Source organism: Hyposmocoma kahamanoa, unplaced genomic scaffold (genome assembly GCF_003589595.1).
Source record: "Hyposmocoma kahamanoa isolate Upper Pololo Valley unplaced genomic scaffold, ASM358959v1 79, whole genome shotgun sequence".
Classification (NCBI taxonomy): Eukaryota; Metazoa; Arthropoda; class Insecta; order Lepidoptera; family Cosmopterigidae; genus Hyposmocoma; species Hyposmocoma kahamanoa.
This window is the reverse complement of record NW_020653993.1, coordinates 3385415-3406819: the sequence shown is the minus strand read 5'-3', so window position 1 is coordinate 3406819 and position 21405 is coordinate 3385415. Positions and strand designations below refer to the sequence as shown.

General features: G+C 34.0%; 2 protein-coding genes across 2 annotated transcripts in view; both read left to right on the top strand.

Moving 5' to 3' along the window:
• Window positions 1-7660, top strand: part of LOC113233520 — a 30216-nt gene extending 22556 nt beyond the window's left edge. Inside the window, exons 15-17 of the mRNA XM_026468643.1 lie at window positions 3864-3974; window positions 7313-7417; window positions 7631-7660. Of these exons, the coding sequence (XP_026324428.1) occupies window positions 3864-3974; window positions 7313-7417; window positions 7631-7660 (246 nt within the window). The remainder of the gene's footprint in view (window positions 1-3863; window positions 3975-7312; window positions 7418-7630) is intronic.
• Window positions 7661-10022: 2362 nt separating this feature from the next.
• On the top strand, window positions 10023-21320 carry LOC113233674. Its single transcript, XM_026468849.1, has 6 exons — window positions 10023-10159; window positions 13433-13507; window positions 14696-14788; window positions 17553-17618; window positions 20779-20841; window positions 21083-21320. The coding sequence occupies exons 1-6, from the start codon at window positions 10064-10066 to the stop codon at window positions 21125-21127; spliced, it is 438 nt and encodes a 145-aa protein (XP_026324634.1). The 5' UTR covers window positions 10023-10063; the 3' UTR covers window positions 21128-21320.
• Window positions 21321-21405: the final 85 nt, after the last annotated feature.

Here is a 21405-nt window from a genome sequence, read left to right as displayed (position 1 = left end):
ACATACGTGTCTGATTCAGAACAACCTTACGTAATAATTCAATTAAAACTTTATGTAAACAGATTACAAATAAGCTTAACAAAGAGACGTCGTACTGGATTAAAGAGTTTCTCAATTATATTACAGGTTAAAGTATATAATTAACATTCTAACAGGCTTGTTCTTTCAAATGAAATAAAGTTTCAGGCTTGTTCTTTCAAATGAAATAAAGTTTATTATCGAGTTCTTAGGTTTTCGCGATACCAAATATTGAAAATGAAACTTTTTTCAGGTCCAAACAAATGAGTTTAATTTAGTAAAAAAAAAAAATATTTTGTTGAAATATTTTTAAGTCGTTTGTAACGTAAATTAGAATGTTCTTTGGTAAATTAAAACAAAGTATTTCAATTAATAACTTTTGTAGCTATGCTGTTCTATAGGGTAGTTTGCATTAATATTATAGGTTTGACAACTACTATCTTAGTCAGGCATGATGCCATGCGAACGGTAAAAAACCTAAAACGCTGATTTTTTTTGCAAAAAAAATATACGCTTGTGGAAATTGTTTTGATTTTTTTGATATTTTTTTAAGAATTTTGAATTTACACTTGTGGTGTTAGTCGTTTGTTTCCGTCGCTGTTTAATAAATAATATAATAAAGATAAAATAATATAATTTATCTACATTTGCATGACAATTTAGTCTTAAATAACATCATCTATAGTTACATATATTGTGTAGAGAAAAAAGAAAGAGTCTCAGCTTAAGCTGTTTTTCAGACTCTACCTTTTTGAAGAAACTCGCTACGTTTCAATGACAGTAGTTGTATGACGCGTATATCATATATCGCTTAAACTTAAAGTTATAATCCTATTGTAACGATGGTACCAGTGCTAAATAAAATATTAAATTTCAAAATACTCCAATTCAAAGTTTAGATACGGATGAATAGTGTCTATAAATAAAAATATAAGAATGTAAGCAACATCCAATTACTTCCCGATCCTTGCTTCGAAAGTAGCCAAAGCTTGCATTTTCTTTTCAAAGTGCAAGATTATTTTGAGTTTCTTATTGGAAGAGACAAATGATTCCAGCACTTATTTTTGTATTCATCTATTTCTTCAAACACTGTAAGCGTTAAAAAAAGTACTGTGAGAGAGACGTGGAGTCATCGGGTCACGTGTGAGCACTATTATAATTTAAGCTTCTCTACACATAAAATATTAGAGTCAGGAACATAAAGGTTTACTTTCAAGTAAAGCATATAAATTTATAAAAACCAAAAACCCAAATAAAACATGCGGTTTTTTCCCTATTAAGAATAAACGATCTAAAATCGAAACGCGTTCACTTGACCCGCATTGCGAGACTCTGTGCGCTCACTTATGGGGTAAGTAGACGCACATGGGTTATGTGAGTTCTTTGCTTGCTCATGGTTAAAATAAATATAATAATAAAGTATTCTTTATTAAAAAACCTAAATATTTTTGAATTGTATTGTTGATATTACTTACTGTGTGTAATATAAAAACATTAAAAATAATGCAATATTAAAAATAGCGAAAAACAATTGTGACAAATTTCACTCGTTACTATAAATCGAACGATATGATAGTTGAGGCCGACTCTAGTTTGTCTATGAATTAAAAAAAAACTGCGGTTGCGTGATATGCTTAGAGGATGTATGTAATAGTCTAAGGTGACATGCGTGAGAAAAGTTTATATTTGCCGCCATTTCGCCAGTCGTAACATGCGGTTCCTGGGGGCCTACCATAACCTTTCAAAAAACAATCTTATTTCAATGTAAGCATAAAGTAAGCTTATTATAATATTACTCATATTCATACCATGACAAACCTATTAACCAAGTAAAATGTATAATTGCTAAAGTGACTGAAAGAACGAATGATTTCCCAATATTAACTATTCTTTACTAAAAATAGGTAAGAAATAACGCTATGCATCTCTTTCTTTTTTGATGTTCCGAATCGTCCTATCGTGGTATAAAGATAAAGTACTTAACATTATTTACATTCAGAGAATTTTAACTGCAAAAAAAAAGAAAAGGATGTAATAATGAAATCTACTAAAATTACTTTGTTTTCAATTATTTTTCCGCATTTTCATGAAGCAAAATAAATAAAACAAAGTGAGTCTTGATTGTCACGTTGTGAATTCGGAATTATAGTCTACTGTCAACTGTCAGTTTCACCAAGGAGCATATAGATGTCGCTGTCATAATTTTACGAAATAAACATGGCGTATTTTTATTTAACGGAAAATTATTTCCTATGTACTATTAAAAAAAAAACAAAATATTGAACAGATATATGTAAATAAATAAGTCCAATTTAATTTTTAATCATTACAAATCAATATTAAGACAATAAAACTTAAAATAATATTGTTTCCATTGCATCCGTGTAACTACTTATTTTAAAATTGCTAAATTTGACATAAGAGCAATATTACTTTAATGTTAAAGTCGCGTCATCGTATGAACTGAGTGAATGAATAGTCACACAGCTGCCAATAAAACATTATAGTAAGCTTACTTTAAGCGCGTCCTGGTCACACCCCGGACAATCCATACAACGGTCGAAAATTATTTACTACTACTACATACAGCAAGGCGCTATCTGCACACGCGCAAATGTGTGCGTGAAGTGGCAGGATTACCCATCACTTGCTCGTACTATTACGTTACGTGATCAGAGCGGCAACATAGCGAAAATTCTAACGCGAATTTGTTATCCATAATTCTATTACAGAATCCTAATAATTACACATGTTCATTATGCGTTTATATCGATATAATATTATATTTTTCCTTAATTCACTAACTAGAATAATATTGAAGACTTATTTAAAAAAATATATTAAAAGCACTTTGGACAGGTACCTTTAAAAAAGGTAACCAAAGTATTTGATTATTGCGTGTCCAACTTTATCATTACCATTACATTTATTATAATAATTAGGTATATTCGCTACATAATATTTATCGGCAATAAGTATTTAAAATTCGAGAACCCTCGTCTAGCTCACGAAGTTATGGCATCTTATTATATTGGTACAATAAATCTGTATTATATATTACTCTGTACTAAAGAAAACAATAACTGAATGAGTCTCAGACATAAGTTTATTTACTTACTACGTTTCATCTTTCAAAAAACGAAAGAAACTACTCTCTTTATCCCGTTTAGATGATTATAAACAGCCGTACACAGCAAAATTCCCGTACATTATAAATAGTAACGTAAAATGATATTACATGTTAACCTACAAATTTCGTAATGAATAAATGAAAACTATATTCAAATATCAAAGCCGTCTTAGCGCGGAAACGGCTGGCCGACAGCCTTGTTCTCGTTCAGTCATTGTGACCGTCAATGTGCGGGGTGTAGTGCGGTATCTAAAGCTAGGGAGGGGCGGAGAGTGTCCGTTCTCGTTACTTATTTCTTCTCTGTCGTGGTACAAAAAGTCAATATAAAGTTAAAGTAATATTGTTTCAAGAGGTTGTGGTAGGCCCCCTGCACATCATAGAGAGCTTATAATGTGTGTATAGATAAAACAGTGTATGTAACTGTACATAATTAGGCATTAAAACACTCGTGTGTCGTTTTTATGAAACTCGCCAGTATTTTAATACCTTTCATTATGTAACAGTCACAAAATTTAGTTCACTACTACTACTAATTTAGTTTTAGTTTCATTGTAAGCAAAATTATCCTAATTGACATTTTAAAAAAATACTTTAGGTGGCAATATCTTGAAAGTTATCAAAATCAAAATCCGTTAGTTATAACAGAATTAAAGAGGAAACAAAAAAATATATGAAAAATCGGACATTAGAACGAAGTTTTTTACTCTATTTGCAGGACTATTTTGATATCGATGAACAACAGGAAGGAGAAACTTATCTTGAGTCATATGTAGAATATGAAGAACATGAGAAACGCGAAGCTAACAATTCTGCGAGCTTAGAAGACGTAAGTGACTCTATTGGCGCAGTGGAAGTAATTGACTTCCTTTTGAAGACCGGGATCCTAGTAAGTTTTGTTTGTAATTACATTGACATATGTATACGAGGGGCAGTCAAAAAATAATGCCTCCATCGCTCTAACTTTTATGTCTTTCAAAGCTACTAAACTATCTATGCATGGTATTACAGAGGTAACCTAACCTACTCTACTTATATACTGTTGTCGTTTTTAGATAGATTCATTTAAAGCTACTAAGATATCCATGACATACAGTGGTAACGTTACTCTGTTTTTATACTCTTGTCATTTTCATATTGACTAATTAGATCAACAGATTTGAAGCTAAAACAAAGAACTATTATTGTGTTTCTGGTAAAAGAAGATTGTGCACCTAAGGAAATCCATAATCGCTTGTAGAATATTTATGGTAATGCTGTAATGGATATCCAAACTTTGCAGTATCTCGTGCCATCAATTATTCCCTGGACAGAGCCTTATGAGACTTTAAGTACATCAGCAACATTCTGAATAGTTACGCGTCGGTCTCTTCGAATCAATTCCTCACCACGTTCTCGATTTGTAATTCACTTCTCGGATTTATCTGCAATTTCCCTTTCTCCATTTCCAAACATTTTTACCCAGTGCCGCACATTGATGATGACTTCCTTAGGTATACAACCTTCATTTGCCAGAAACTCAACAATAGTTATGATTATGGATATAAAGATCGAACACATACAAAAATTTCGTCAACCAGGAGGGACTTGAACCCACGTCCATGCTGCACCGTAGCATTGCTCAAACCATCTGAGCCACGAGTCCAGTTGCCGAGTCGTCAAAATTCTCCTATATATCCTAGTATAGTATATAGTAGTATAGTCCTATGTGTTTTTATTATAGATCTTGGTATTGAGCTTTCGGCTTTCGTCGTCGCTAGTGACAACCAACCAGCTTCAAATCCTGATACTGACCTAATCGGTCAATTTGAAAATGAAAAATGTAAATAAATAGAGTTAGGTTATCTTTATAATACCAATCCATGAATAGATAGTTCAGTAGCTTTGAAAGAAATAAAAGTTAGGACGATGGAGACATTTCTTTCTGATTGCCCCTTTTATACATACAGACACGCAAACAAAGATGTCAAACTTGTAATTCCCCTCTTAGTGCATCGTGTATTGACCTACCAACAGGTAGAAGCTGGATATCGTGAATTTTTGGGCCTTTAAATTGTTGCAAGCAAGACTGCAACGACGTTACAATTTAAATTAAATAACTATTTTTTCGGATCTAAATCGTAGTCAGTTTGTACTACCAGTCAGCTGTGACCGTGAAATCTTTCTAGGGCCCGAAACATTTGCTTGTTTGAAAAAACAAATATACGCAATTTGAATGTTTTATTTTTTTTTATATTTCTTTACATTTCCCTACGTTTATATAGGTCCGCTCTTCGGTATTTTTTTCGTGGTTTAAGTATTAGATCCATCGTCATATATCCATCTAATAGAATATTGTGAAAAACATTCAAAGATATCTACTTAACTCAAAATGAGAGAAACTTTTTCTGATCTAGTTCTGTACAAAGCAGTCCTTACTTAACAAGATGAAATGATTTTTTCCCTTTTATTTTTAAAATGTTTGGTGAGTAGGACATTATTTAGATGTCTGTTATAAAGTTTAATCTATATTTCTAAAGTTGAATGTAAATTTTAATGATCTTTCACGGGAAGTGAGTAATTCGTTTCTGATCGATTCTGAAAAAATACACTTTTCGAGTTAATACACTATTGTATTAACAGTGCGATATATTACATTAGAAACAATTGTCAAAAATATAAATACTCTTTAAATTCAGTAGTGTTTCTATCGCACGGTGAAATCAATAATGTCGCTAAACATAAAGTCAACTTTCGAAAAATGGCGTTAAAAATTTATGAAAAGAATTTAAATTAAAAAACCGCGAATTTCGTTTGGTGGCGGTTTTATTTTGAACGTGTGATATGAGGAATATAGTATATTGGTATATGATAAAGATCTGAATAATGTTAATATCGGTTCTACGTAAGATCTTATTAACACTTCAATCCCGTTATTTTGGTTCAAAACAATCATTATTGTTAGTAACAGCCAGTATAGTTAAACTCTTGCGCCACATCTTGTCCTATTAGATATATGTCTATTTAATGAATTTCATTTACGGTAATGGGTGCAAAGTAAATACATACACCATTATTTATCATGGCAACTATTCTACCCTCCCAGTCGTAACTAACTGATTTGCATTTCGATAATTTTCGAAACATTGAGACTTAAAGTTTTATTGTGACCTAAAAAAATATCTAACACAGATTTTGCTTCAGAATGAAACTGAAACTAAATAAGATATTAAAAAACCAATTAGAGGGGGTTGTAGATCTAGATTTGCTGGTCCCGGATATGTTAATAACTCAATTTAGCTAATAATGTCGATTATGTTAGTTATGATAAGGGAGGCAGTATTCTCGTGCGATCGATTATATAACCAGAAATAGAGACGAAATGTCATTTCATTTGTTTGAAAACTATTCTGCCAAATCATTGCGCTCCGATTGGCCAGCCCGAATTCGAAACAATTGACGGGTGCAGTCAATTGTTTTACTTCAAATCGACTAGTTTAACTTGAGCTTTGTTGTAATGGACGAAAATTGAAAAATTACATTTTTAATATTTAATTATACCAATGAAATGTAATGAACTAATGACCGATGAGATGTTTTACAGTTTTTCCCACACCACCGAATGGAACAGCCTCCCATTATTGGGGATATTATCTTTATTACAATAAATATAGAATATTTATGGAATGTATGGAGACGTGCACACAGGTCAATTGTTGGCACTGTACTATTTCAGCTTTCTAATTTGTGATTTGAGCGCAAACGAGAGTAAATATTTAAAAGTGATATAAGGCCCATTTGCCTGATGTGTTGCCAAGGATGGATGGCCCTTATTTAGTCTCTACTTCTGATTATATACTCGATGTCTCGTGCACATATTTGGTGTAACGCTAAAAAAAATATTGAATTTATGATAATGTAACTTAGTATATAACACTTACATAATGTAACATACTACATAAGAAATAACAAAGATAAAAAAGGAACGTTACCTATATTTAAAATCTATAATATTGTTTAACCAAAATTCATTCATTCTTTTTTTTTCGAATGAAAGTTCTGGTAAGTGTTTGACCAGTGGTTCATTGTGACCATTGTTATCACAATTCTACCTTTTTTAACTTTCCTATAAATATATATTATATATATGACGATAAGCATATACTCAAATAAAATTAAAATTTATAGAACGACCCGAGAAACGCCTATGAGAAAGATGTAAATAAAATGACTGATTATGAAGATAAAACAGCCTATCCGGAAGAAAAGCACAAATACGAAAAAAATGGAAAAGTGAGTATACGTTTTAGTAATTAATAAGAACAGTAAATAGATTTTGCAAGCTTACCAATTCAGATTATCAATATTTAGTAGACGCACAATTGATAATTTCAATTGGTAATCTTGCGTTTGTACGCAGTATAATCCATCTTTTTCGAAGACAGAGTAAAATGACAGTTCATTGTGCAAAAGTGTTGCCCGCTTGTAAGCAACTATTGATTGCAGTCGATAAATATTACATCGACTACCGACTGAACGCATCAGCGGCCCATTATGTGTACAACTGCTAGGCAGAGATTTATTTGAATTGTTGACTTTTGAAAATTCATTTATATTACATAAATTTAGAAGTATGTGTATTAATAATACAAATAGAAGATATCTGTTCAAGATTTTCATGTTAATTCAAATAAACAAATCCGCCTGTCATTATTAAAATGTTTCAGTATAACTAAAATAGATTTTGATACTAACAGACCAACTGTTGAAATAAGAATAAAGAATACTTTTAACGCAATTAGTAATCATTAGAACGTCGTAACATTCACAACTCGGTCATTTTTGGCAAAATTTTAACTACTTTCACAATCTATCGATAAAACTGTCGACAACTACTACGTGACTATAAAATTTTACGAAAACTGGCAATCCTGCAAATGTCATTTTGCTCTATCTTCAAAACAATACAGACAATAGGATTACACAGTATGGCGTTCATGATCATAATATTCATATATCATCGACGAATAACTCCAGAGGACTTCTAATCTCTATACTACAGATCGGAACTCTAAAAAAGGTCTAAATCCTGTCTTATCGCTAGCCTGGAAGTAGTTGATAATAATTATGTAAATAGTTGTGAATATCAATTAATATGAAATACAAGTAGTCTGTTTATTTTTCCCTTGTAATATCATCAAATATTGACCATGAGCTTAATTTATTTTCTGAACTTTGACAAATATATCAATAGATGGCATTGTGTGTTTCAAACTAATTTATAAATTATTTCCGCTTGCTAATGGGTAGATGGCGCTAATCCTAACCTAAACAAAATAAAATATTAGTCGGCAGTATCCACAAAATACTGTGTTCAGCGCCATTTAGTTAATTCGTTTGTTATCACTACAAATTCGAGTAGCTTTAATAAATGCAACTCATCTATGTTTTTTTTTATAACATCAAGTGACGGGACAAACAAGTCGTACGCCTGATGGTAAGCTACACGCCTGTGCATAACAGTTACAGCGCCACTTAAAACATTAAAAGAGCTAAGATCTGAGGGGCACTTAACTACCACTGCGCCGTCACCTTGAGACATAAGTTGACAAGTCCCAAGTGCCTGTAATGCTGACATTACTGCTTGACAGCTGAAATAGATAAGGCGACAGTACTACCCCGGACGAACTCTTTCGCAAGGAGCTCTACTGCTACTAAAAATGTAAAACAAATTAGTTAGAAAAATAGCTATTCGGTACTCGTCGCGACATGAGTCCCTCTACCACGAGTTTACCGTGACAGTTGTCGCTAGCGACCGCGTAAATTACTTCAGAATTCTGGCAAATTTTACAACGCTACTAGCGGTCACGAGAAGAAATAACATTTTGTATATAAACATTTTACTTTAAACTTTGTCACTGTAAACTGTAGTCTCGTGGTGTACCAATAGCACACCCCAGACACTCCACACAACGGTCGAAAGTTATTTACCTACTACTACTACATAGGTACAGCGAGGCGCTATCTGCACACGCGCAAATGTGTGCGTGAAGTGGCAGGTTAAAAAAAAGGTTACCCATCACTTTCTCGTACATTGTTAGAGCTGCAAGGTAGCCAAAATTCTAACGCGAATCTGTTATCTATAATTCTATTAATAGTAATCCTAATAATTAATCACGTTCATTAGGTATATATATAAATATAATATTATATTTTTCATTAATTTACTAAATAGTATAATTAAAACTGAAGGTTTTTTTTTTAATTTAAAAGCACCTAAAATGTTACCAACTTTATCATTACTTACTTAATAATTATATTCACTACATATTTATCGACAATACAAATTGAAAATTCGAGAACCCTTGTCTACTGTATTACATCTCATTACATTGATATAATAAATCTGTATTATATATTACTCTGCACTAAATAAATGAAGGCAACAATAACCCAATGAGTCTCAGACTTGTTTTTTTTACTTATCTCGCTTCATCGAAAAGGAAAACAATTCTTCTCATTATGCCGTGTTTAGTAACGTACAATGATGTTATATATTAGCATTCAAGTTTCGTAAGGAATAAATGAAAACTATATTCTAATATCAAAGCCGTCTTAGCGCGAAAACGGCTCGCCGATAGCCTAGTTGCCGTTCGGTCAATGTGACCGTCAATGTGCGGTGTGTGGTGCGGATAAAACTAGGGAGGGGCGGAGAGTGTCCATTCTCGTTACTTTTTTGTTCTCTGCCAATAGGTACTAAATACTTGACTACATTGTCTTGTATCGCGATTAGCACTCCTCTTGAGTTATTGGTTCATGGTATTAATATAATTACAGCGTTTTTATCATGTCTGAATGGTTAAATGGAACAGTTTTTTACAGGAACAGGATTTGCACAAAAACTATAAAAATGAAATTGAAGCAGGAGAGTTAGCCAACATGGTGCAGAATAAACGTCATTTTGTTCCAATGAAATATCGTTATGATGATTTAGGACGGCGTTTCATGTTGCAACATCCAAAAATAGAAGTTCAAGTTAGTTCATTTATATTTAGTTTTTTACACGATCACTGGCGTCACACGGCCTAGCAAACGCTCCAGACCATTTTAGGAAACATACTTTATGTACATTATTAATTAATAGATCCAGGCGAACATTTATGATATCGAGGACGGGACGAACAAGTCGTGATACGCCTATTCATAACAGTTGCAGTGTCGCTCAAAACTTTAAATCTTTAAGAACTGAGGCGCACTGCCACTACGCTCGTCACCCTGAGACATAAGTTGACAAGTCCCATGTGCCTGTACTTTTACCAGCACCCTTCAAAACGGCAATTCTTTCTCTACGATGGCAAGCATAGATAGAAAGAAGACTGCATGGTGTCAGAAACAGGTAAGATGGCAGTAGTTCTCTGGACCAAATCGCAAGGACCTCTCCTAATTATCCTAATGTACCTACCTACATAACACACCGTATTGCGAAGTATGTGGAATTCCTACATTGAACCTGCGTTGTTTGGAAATACAAATATACGCAATTTAGATTAAAAATTATTTCATTTCCTGTTTCAACATGTCTAGAAAGGTATCCGAGTACAATTTGATTGAAAAAGAATAATTGAATTCCTGAGTCAAGCTGCATTAGGGCAGAGCCGGCGCTAGCCGCCCTTTAGTATGCACGCGATCAAAATAGAATATAAACTGACATTTTCCCCAATGATCGGAAATTCGGTTTCACATGGTGCAATTAAGTCGGGTACTGATTACCGACCTGTAAACTATAAGTTACAGATACAGCAACTGGGCTCTAGAGCGTACGCGTGGAACAGTCTTCGCTAGAATGAGTACCAGGGCCCCAATTTTTCTCATTTTCTTGAAACCTAATTTCCTTGGTCATCGTAATTCCATTGAAACGCCACTGCGATTTAATTATAATTATGATAATATTTGTTATTCTGATAAAATCTAGTTGCAATAGTAATAGAATGTCAGTGGAATGGCAGTGATAGTATTCCTTCATTCAGTTACTAACGATACCATTGAGTATATAACAGAAATAGATTTCATATCATTTACTTTTCATTTATATGTCATTTAATTTGTTTAAAAACTATTCTGCCAAACAATTTCGATGACAACTGCACTCCGATTGGCCAGCCCGAGTTCAAAACAATTGACGGGTGTCGTCAATTGTTTCGAAACTCTAATCACACTACGGTGTTTTACGGATCTTCCCGTTAATAAAAATAGAAACTCTTTATTCTATTATATAAATTAAAATTATAAAATTAAAAATAGTAAAAATAACAACCTAATCTAAAAATTATATTGTGGCTTCTGACTTTGGAGCTGATAAGTGAGTGACGGTGAGTCACTTGAGTTAAAAGAAAATTCGCGTTGCGTATTTGAGCTGTCACGAACGTTTTCTTCATCACAAGGTTGAAAATCGCTCAAAGATTCTGGGTCTGAATCATTTTCAATCAATAAATAATTGATATCATTTTCAGAAAGATTGCAAGCCCTTGTTATGTACTTAATAAATAAAGTAACATATATGGAATCGCGGGTCCAATTGGACCGGCGACAGCACATTCCACTTCCAGTAGGTTTCAAGCTCTGAACGCCCAGTAGCTACCGCTCCTAGCGACGTCATGAGATTAGCTTGGCGTGCAAAAGTGAAACTATGCCCGTTTTGAAATAAAACGTTTTTTTTGGTGTTGTCAGGTTCAAATTGACCCATGTTTCCAGTTAAGGGTTAAAATTGGCAGACTTGGGGCCCTCGTTATCGTCAGCTCACTGTGAACTTCAAGTATTCCGCTCGCAACAAACTCACGAACCACGTACGCACTACCCAACAAGCACAAAAGCTGCTTACATAATTTCTGTATAACCTAAAAGTTGTATATTAGCTGTTTAAGGGATTTACTATATAGTACATAAGTTCTTCAGTAGCATATACAAAAGTTATTAAACAGGGGCAAATCGTACAATAGCCGTACAACGGTAAATGTAATCCTAAGACAGATAAAAAGACTAGTCATAGAGCTATTGTATAAGCATATAAATACCCTTTACAACACCGTGAGGTCTTTTGAAGTTAGAAGTGTTTAAATGGAGTTATTAGCCTCCTTTAAAATGTTTTAGGTGGTATATCGTATATTTCTAAAGCTTTTATAACATCTTGAAGTCTTGTAGATGGTTTTTGGAGTTAGAAGTGTTTGAATGGAGTTATTAGCTTCGTTTAAAACGCTTTAGGTGGTATTTAGTATGTTTCTAATGCCTGGAGCTGTTAAATAGATTTTACTACAGCCTTTGGAACGCTATATCTACAGCAGAGAAATATATTTCTAAAGTAGCGCTTAGGCCGTAGTTGGCTATGATTTTTGATAACATAACATGCATCGGTTACGGTTACAGCTTGCTAGTGAGTACCTGGCTTTTAAATTATGTTGGGAAGCAATAGCCTGGTTACTTCTTTTGCGCGGCGAGAGCCGGCGCTCAGCGCCCCGTAGTAACACCCTGTAACGATGCGACCTCTTTCGTCATCACCATTTTATCGCCCTTTCCTCTGGTTCCTGGCCACTTACTTTTCAAATTTTGAATCGTTCTCTAATTCTTTTTCTTCGCCATTCCTACTTTGCTTTGTTCCGTCGTTACTCCCATCAAAATTCTCGGAGACCGTATCCTCCTATCACGTAAACGTAACTGCTTGTAAAGCAGCAATATATTTCATTCGAATACAGGTCCTTTTGGCCCTCTCCTTCCTTTCTTCTTTCCGTCACCTTTTCCCTACCGTTTTACTTCTAAAATAAATTCATGTGGACCTAACGTACGTACGTTTCTATCATTATTATTCACACCGTACGCGGTGCACCATAGGTAAAGCCACTGCATTGAGTAGTAATTGCCTATTTTCATTCCTTCTCACCGCACTTGTTTTCTTTCTAACTCATTTATTTACTCTTCAGGTAATACGCTCTGCCGCCCCATATTCAATAACGTATTTATGTGTATATAGGGTGCTTATATAAGTATATTTAGTCAAATATTATTATAATAATATGTTACAATTTATATTGTGTTTAAACTATATGTCATAATTATTTCTAAACTTGTTCCTATCTGTTTTTAATAATCATGTTATGCACCCTTGTTAATTATTTTGAACCCAGCTATCCGGTTCACTGGTAGAGAATGTCTAATGGCCTTAAGTCCGCCATTTGTACTGTATTGTTTGCAATAAAGTTTAAATAAATAAATAAATAATAGGTACCCAATTAATCGAAAGAAATATTTTATTCATAGAAACAAATACATACTAAAAGCAAAGTCAATGAAATGCCAAAAGAGAACAAAGACTCTCGGAAGAGGATTTCTGGCGTAAGTCTATTCATCATTACTATTAAAATATTTTACTATTTATTATAAAAAAATCCTATCCAGCGGTGGGACTTATATGAGTTTGATGTAGGTATAATCTGTTCCAACCCTTTCCAATGTTTGGTTAAAATTCTAAAGCACCCAATAAATCGAATAAGTAACACTTTCACGTATATTTCGAAGATTTCGACTTGATATTTCATCACTTTTTCCAAGAATATTCATTTTAACAGCATCATAAAATCGTATTTGTAAAATGGTAGTCCAAAAGTGAGGTTATTTTTCATCTATACTTTTATGACTTGTCTATGGTTGCATAGTGCTGTACGAAAAAAACATTCCGTTCATTCAATGAAAGTTTTCGTAACCGATTGGTAAATCGAAAATTTCAGTATCTATTTGAAGGAGGATTTAAAATTAAGATTTCGGAAATTTTAAATATATGCTTTTATAGGTTACGTGTATTTTCACTATTCATTACAATTGACCACCACCAAACCGTCTATGGTTAGGTCAGTGACTTGTTTGTTTAATTTTTGTTTAAAATGGATTGAAACAAGTATAGGTTCAGTCATAGAAAAGTATGGTAACTCCACTCACACGCAGTAGCGTGGCTTAATATTAACTTTAGAACTAAGTCCAATCACATAGTACTACGATTTCGTTTAGCTAAGGTAAACGAATCTTTTATGGGGAACTGTATACGTTTTAACAATAAAATTCTGCAGCATATAGGTCCTAAGATGATCATTTCCTAAGTTTAAAACTTACATTAAAAGTATTTTAATTGTAAAGTCATATTACCAAATTGAAAAGTATGTGTTAGATGAAGATGTATAGAAAGACAACATGAGTCTAGATTCCAAACAATTATGATTCAAAGTGTAATCCATAGCATTTAAGTTTATTGGAAAAGAACAATCCCTAGAGTACCTTGCTCGTTCTTCTCAGGGAGGTCACCGCGTGAACGAGAAGTAGCTTAAAAAATGACGTTTTGAAGTGTAAAAATTTTGCTTATGGAATAAAATAGGAATAAATGATTGTTTGACTTTGATTATGCTTATATGTGTGCGCCCCCGACGGCCGCAGTGTAGGTACACACTCTTCGCATTGTAATTTGCTTCAAACTTATAACTCCCCTCTTTTTGCGTCAGGAATTAAAAACACACTATTTATATCAATTATTAGATGGAATTCGACTATATAGCACAAGACGTGCTATCCAGCCTGTCTACTAGCTCAGAAGAAGAACCTGGCTTCAAATACAATACAATTTTTCAAGTAAGGTTTGTTTACAATTAAATTTCGCTTTTTCTTATCGGGTACGCAGACATGACAGCGTTCCACTTGAGACGTTCGCGATACACATCTTTCGCTTCATCAACACGCATCAATGCTTTCATATATGCTGCTCTTTCATTCAGGGTGCTCTTGATCGATCAGGGCTTACATAAACATACCTGAAGCACTACATTAAATCGACGCTGGAAGGTAAAACGACCAACGTGCATTTGGAAAGAAAAAAAATCTTAACTCTAATTTTATTTGCCATATGGATAACTAGATAGTTGCAGCTTTTCCATGTAGATACCAAATAAAACTAGAGTTATAATGAAATGTTCTTAAAAAAATCACTTTAAATCGCTCTCCTGTTCGTAATGCATGATAGACATTTTACCTTTCCAGGTTCGATATATTATTATGAAATTTACAGCAATTTTAATTTTAATTTTTAAATAAAAATTTTCGTGATTTCAACCTGTATTAATGGGATCATGGTACTTCTCCATTTTCACATAACCTACCATGGATCTGTAGCGTAATAAATGCCGTAACGCGTGGGTTTAATGGCTTTAATTGAAACAGGAAGGTCCCGCCCATTACAAACAACTTTTATTATGGGGACTCTCTGATGTTGTGAAAAAAAAAATTGTTTCATATTAAATATTTATGCCCCACTCGACTAAAAATATTCATATAATGAAACGACATCATCGATATCAATTTATTACACATTCCTTAGCTGGGGACAAAGATGGGTGTAATACATGCTGTTATTTAATTGAAATATAAACTGCTACTTCTTTCTTATATGTATTTAAATTATAATATACAACACAATATTTTCATTACAAATGACAACTATTTCTTACGCGATTTTTGTTCCAAAAAATAGTTTCAGCCCCATTATGTGGCTTTGGCGAAAACCTAAGGACACGATAAGGTCATCAAATAATAATCAAATCATTACTACGAACCGGACACCACAAATGTATTTCAAATGTCAATTAATAATGGATGTTTTGGGTTACAATACATTTGGTACTTGGTGTAACGGGCTGGTGTCCGCAACTCGACGTCAAGGCGCTTATTTCACAATACATTTTTCTTTATGTATTTTTTTAAAGCCCCGCACTTATAGCGGATGCCATGGACACACACATTGACAACCACGAATTACACCCAAACTAACCTGAGAAATAAATGAAGGCCATACAAATATTTCTCCCGGCCCGAGAATCGAACCCGGGACCTCTGTGTGGCAGTCCAGTATGGTAACCGTTTTGTAGGCAGTTATGTACTGTACAGAGAGGATTTAGGCCACAGCTCGTCACGCTGGCCCCATGTGGTTTGGGGACTTGACTGGCTTTCAAACGTTTGTGTGCCATCTACCAGATTTCAGGCTTCGAGACGCAAGGTATTGGTACTAAACACTTCCAAAGAGCCATGTTTACTAAGATTGAAGTTAAAGTCATTGGTATATACGTCACAGGAATTCAAACCGCCCCCTCCCAATTAATAAGACGCAACTGTTTCCCACTGATTTACCACCGCTCTAAATAATAAATGGAACAGTCGAGTATTTTACGCAATTTTCAATCGGCCTATATACAAAAAGTTATTTATAACGATTATAACCTGTATGGTAATAACGTATTTAGTACACCATCCCGTATAGTACGCACATGTAGGTACAAAGTTCGGGCGCCATCAAATTAGACTCTTGTAAAAGCACTGCAGTGGCGAGACCGTGGCGCTTCAGTAATTTTTAGTTCACTAATTGCATTGTCGAATTCGCCTCAGCTGGCCAGCGTTCGGAAAATTACGCCATATCTTCTCATCCAAAATACCATTTAGTCTCAAGACAAAACTCTTCGACCAGTGTGAGTTGCCAGTGATGACTTACGGGGCTGAGACGTCACTCAAAGGGCTACGCTCGGAGTTTCGTTGCGAGATCGAATCAGTAATGAGGATATCTGCAAGGTAACCAGAGTTACCGACACAGCCCAAAGAATTGCAAAACTTAAATGGCAGTGGGCAGGATAGGTACATTGCTCGCAGAACAGATGGTCGATGGGGCCGAAGAGTTCTCGAATGGCGATCGCGTACGTACCGAAAGACGTAGCGTGAGCAGACCACCCACAAAATGGACTGATGATCTGTCGACAAGCGGGCAGGACGTTGTCGCATTCTTTGGGGGAGGCCTATGTTCAGCAGTGGGGTCTTTTGGCTGAAATGATGATGATAAATTGCAATGTGACTGCAAAAGTGGCGCGCACGTGTCACAACAGTGGTGCTGCAACTTTTATGCGCTTCTAAATATTGTATGAAAATTAATAGTGGCGCGGCTGTAACAAATTTTACAAAAAACGACTCTTCATTATCGCTAGGTAAAAACTTAGTGGTTTAACCACCTAGCGATGAGCTAACAAGCTCGACACATAAATTAACTTACAGTTCACAATATAATTAATGTTCAAATGTTCAGAGCGCATTCGCTATCGCAGATTATGTTTGAAATGATCGTAATCCTGACACACGAATAGCATTTTAGCTTTGTCAAATATATTTAAAACTCTACAACTTCCATACACGCTGAAGTTACTTTTTGACATTGAATTAGCGGTATTGATGTCAAATGATTAGTACCTATAGTATACATGGCATGAAGACTATTATTAGAATGTATCGCAATGGGGCATAATTAAAATTTTTAAATTTATCGACATTTAGGCAACAGCATTTAATTACTTATGATTTTCAGTACAATGGAATAAGAAATACGAATAAATTTCAAGTGCGAGGAAAAGGAAGACAGGGAAAGTTAAACGTAAGTATGATACATTAAAGAAGCATACTATGACAACCTCGGCAGCGATTTATAACTTTTTTTGTAAAAAAAACGAACCTCAAAAGTTTGTGGAATTACATCTATGTGCCAAGTTTTATTAAAACTGATTAACGAAAGGTGGGTGTACCTAACCCATTGACTTACAATTATATGGAAGTCGGGTCCGCGCTAAAAAGTGTCCGCACTTGTAAGGCGCTAAAATCGTATACAGAGCGCGACACTCCGCTTTAGTCTTCATTTGTTCTACTGACAGCGCGATACTGCGATGACATTACAATTTAAATTTCGAATAGGTTGACTTGGGACATTTTTTTCGTGGTTTTTGTATTAGACCCGTCGTCCATTTATTTGTAAGTCAATGACCTAACCCAATAAACTAGATTCATCCCCTAATTTAGAGGTGGAATATTTTCTTCAAATTTGAATCATCGAAATCGGTTCATGAATGTTGGAGTAATTGCGTGACATACAATCAAAAGTAAAATAAAGTGGAATTGAGAACCTACTCCTTTTTTATATAATTCTTTGTTGCACAAAGAAAAGACATCTGAAACACAAATTACAAAGAACATATACATAGATGAGATCTTTTCCAGCCAACCCTAGTCGTGGTGTAAAAGAAGTCTGCGGGACTAATTATTGTACAATAAAATGAAAATTTAAATGTGAATAAAAAATATAAATGATGATATTATACATATGACAGACATACACACCAACTTGAACTTTATACGTAAATACATACATAGATACATATATCTCTCTAGTCTAGAAAGTCTAGATACATATATCTATCGACTCGAGTCGTATGACTCAATAACAAATGTCAATGCACGGTCGGGTGCACGAGTTGAATGATCATTATCGGAACACCTCATTCATCATATCATATAATTTACCATTATGTCAGAGAGGGCTAGGTGATCACGAGCAGAAATGCTCTATGGAATCTATGGATTAGGACTACTAATTAGTAATAAATGATCATTCAAATCATTCGAATATGAAAATTAGTAGGTTACTAATTTGACATTCGAATGACAGGATTAGCGATTACTAACGAGACGAATAACGAAATCATTCACTATCGCGCATCACTAAGCAGAATATATATTATAATCTAAAGAAATTACCAGTTACCGATTGACTATGTAATAGTGTGGAGTCTGTTAAAAATCTATGAATTTTTTTTTTTTTTTTTTTTTTTAATAAGTGATACGGAAGACATAAAATGTGTAGGTATATCAGTAACCAAAATAAATAAATATTAGACAACATAAGTAAGTAAAGATGTCCATGGCACCCGCAACATAGAGTTTCCCTAGTGCGGGGCTATGTTGAGTGTGTACGTTATTATTATTATTATTGAAATAAATAAACGATTTAAGGTCATCTAAGTTTATAATTAGTTTTACTTTTTACATTCACAGCAAACGTAATAGATTATTTACATTTTGAGTTTCTCAATTCTTTATTATATTTTTAAGCGATGTATTTCTAATAAATAATGAAAATTCGAGAAGTGGAGAATTTGTGGGGAATATGATCTTTTCTCTTCCCAAATTTGGGGATTTTAACCGTGATTTTTGGGGATTTTCAACAATTGGCATTGGTAACGCTGATTGTAACAAATGATGTGACTTAATATCCAAGGTTCGCCACCTCCACCAGATCTTTTAATATTCTTTACTTTATCCATTTTGCATGAACTCTTACAACGTCCAATAGAGTAAAAACCCTAATTGTAGTATTTTTTTAAATAAAATCTACTGAAGACGCGCTATAACGTGTTTGTCAATAAGTACAAACACTACAGAATGTCTATAAATCAAATATATCTAGAATAAACTTAAGAACTCTAGTTTTTTAGAGTATTAATAGACTTTACTGGATGTGTATAGAACAATTTTACTAAAAATAAACAGTTTTTCTACAGATGAACTTAAAATAAGGACTATAAGAGTAGATCTTAAGAGAGATTACACTTAATTAAGTTGTTTGGTATTAAGGTGTTAAAATTTTTACTTGAGTGAAATAAGTCTATAAGAACAATTTCCTTTTTTCTGAAACCATTTATAGGGAACTATTATCTAAATCAATACCATATTAAGGGTCGTATTCCAAAACTCTACTCAATGCTCAAGTCAGAATTTGAGCAGACTTGAGTATGATTTCAAGCACTGGAAATAGGACCCTAACGGCAAGGACTTGAGTATAATTTTCAGTGCTCACTGCAATACTCAAGTCTTGACTTGAGTATTGAGTAGAGTTCTGGAATACGCCTCTAAGACTGTTTATAGATATAACAGTTTTAAGGCAAATAAAAAATGTTGGTTTTTCTACATTGACAAGATGAAAACCGTTGTGCAAGCCACTGGACCGAGGTCGTCATGTATTTAACGTAAAACGTAAAGTAACTTTCTTTCTGCCTCTTTGGGAGCCAGACGGGATTGTATGTATATGTCAACAACAAGGTCCCCAACTCGATAACGAAAGATTTTCTATTTTTGATTGAACCAAATTGGCTCTCAAAGTATCAATGATGTTTTGTTGGTCACTTATCGGCTTCTAAAAAGGTACCTTCATTATAATATTATCCAATTTACTCGACTGCTTGTTAAAAACTGACCCCGTTGTTATTAATTAAGAGTCGATACAACCTCAATTGGCTTTGGTTGATCCACTTTAACAGTGAAAGTGTTGAATCAATCACTTTGGACAAAATAAACAGTAAAATTGAGGTTATGATACTGATTATTTTTTTTTTTTTGTAGTATACGGTGTGAAAACACGATTCTTAAAAATTTTCACGATAGAAAAAAAACACAAACTTATTTCGAAATTTTACGAGAAAACGTTGTATTCAATAGGTACTTTACATAAAGGTGACCAATGATTTTTTTTATATCATCTGAACTAAATAGAACATGTATATTATACGATATACATTTTCAAAAATCGTTTGTAAAAGTATACATTCTGAAATAAAGTCTGTGTCTCTGCCTCTCGACCGAAATGGCACGATTCAATACGGGAAAAAATTAATTCGAGCTTAGGTAGTATCAACTCTTAACAGATATTTTGATTAGAAGTGGAGGTTATGCTACGGTTACCATTAACGATTAAAATTTAATTTCAGCCAGAAAAAGCGGCTACAGAAGAAAAAGAAGCTGATATTCAATTAGACGAAGCCATAAAAGAGGTTAAAAGAGGTCTAGTTCTTTATCTACAAATATTGAACAAATTTTCTTATCACATTATCGACCTCTGTGAACCATCGATTTGCCTTGCGGACGCTGTAGCTCGGTTGGTAAGAGCGGTGGCCGCAGTGTGGCAACAGACTTTGGTTCGTGTCCAATCGTAAGGAAAGAATCGGAAACTTTAAAGAGACTAAAAAGCTGTTCGTTCATCTGTTATGTGACTCTATAAACCTTGTATTCCAGGAACTGCAACAACGTGTCAAAGGACTAAAGCCGATGAAGGTTTGAAGAAACTACCTACTATATGGTTAGATACCTATCTCTACTTCCAATACGAGGTTATGCGTTTCCGTAGGTAGTGTACCTACTACAGAACAAAATACAATAACTAAGTATAAATGGTATAAACTCACGGTACCACGATTTCGTTTAACTAAGGTAAAGGATTCTTTAATGGGGAGCTGTATACACGTTTTTACCACAAGATTCCGGAGCATATATTAAAATTATCATTTCCTAATAGGAAATGAAACTATTTTTCCGGATTTAAATCGCGTATATTTGTT

Bases quoted from the DNA above. Each gene is read 5' to 3' on its own strand.
- LOC113233674 (XM_026468849.1), top strand. From the start codon at position 10,064: ATGGTGCAGAATAAACGTCATTTTGTTCCAATGAAATATCGTTATGAT. The intron at 10,160-13,432 runs GTTAGTTCATTT...TTTTATTCATAG, and splicing joins ATCCAAAAATAGAAGTTCAA to AAACAAATACATACTAAAAG. The intron at 17,619-20,778 runs GTAAGTATGATA...ATTTAATTTCAG, and splicing joins GAAGACAGGGAAAGTTAAAC to CCAGAAAAAGCGGCTACAGA.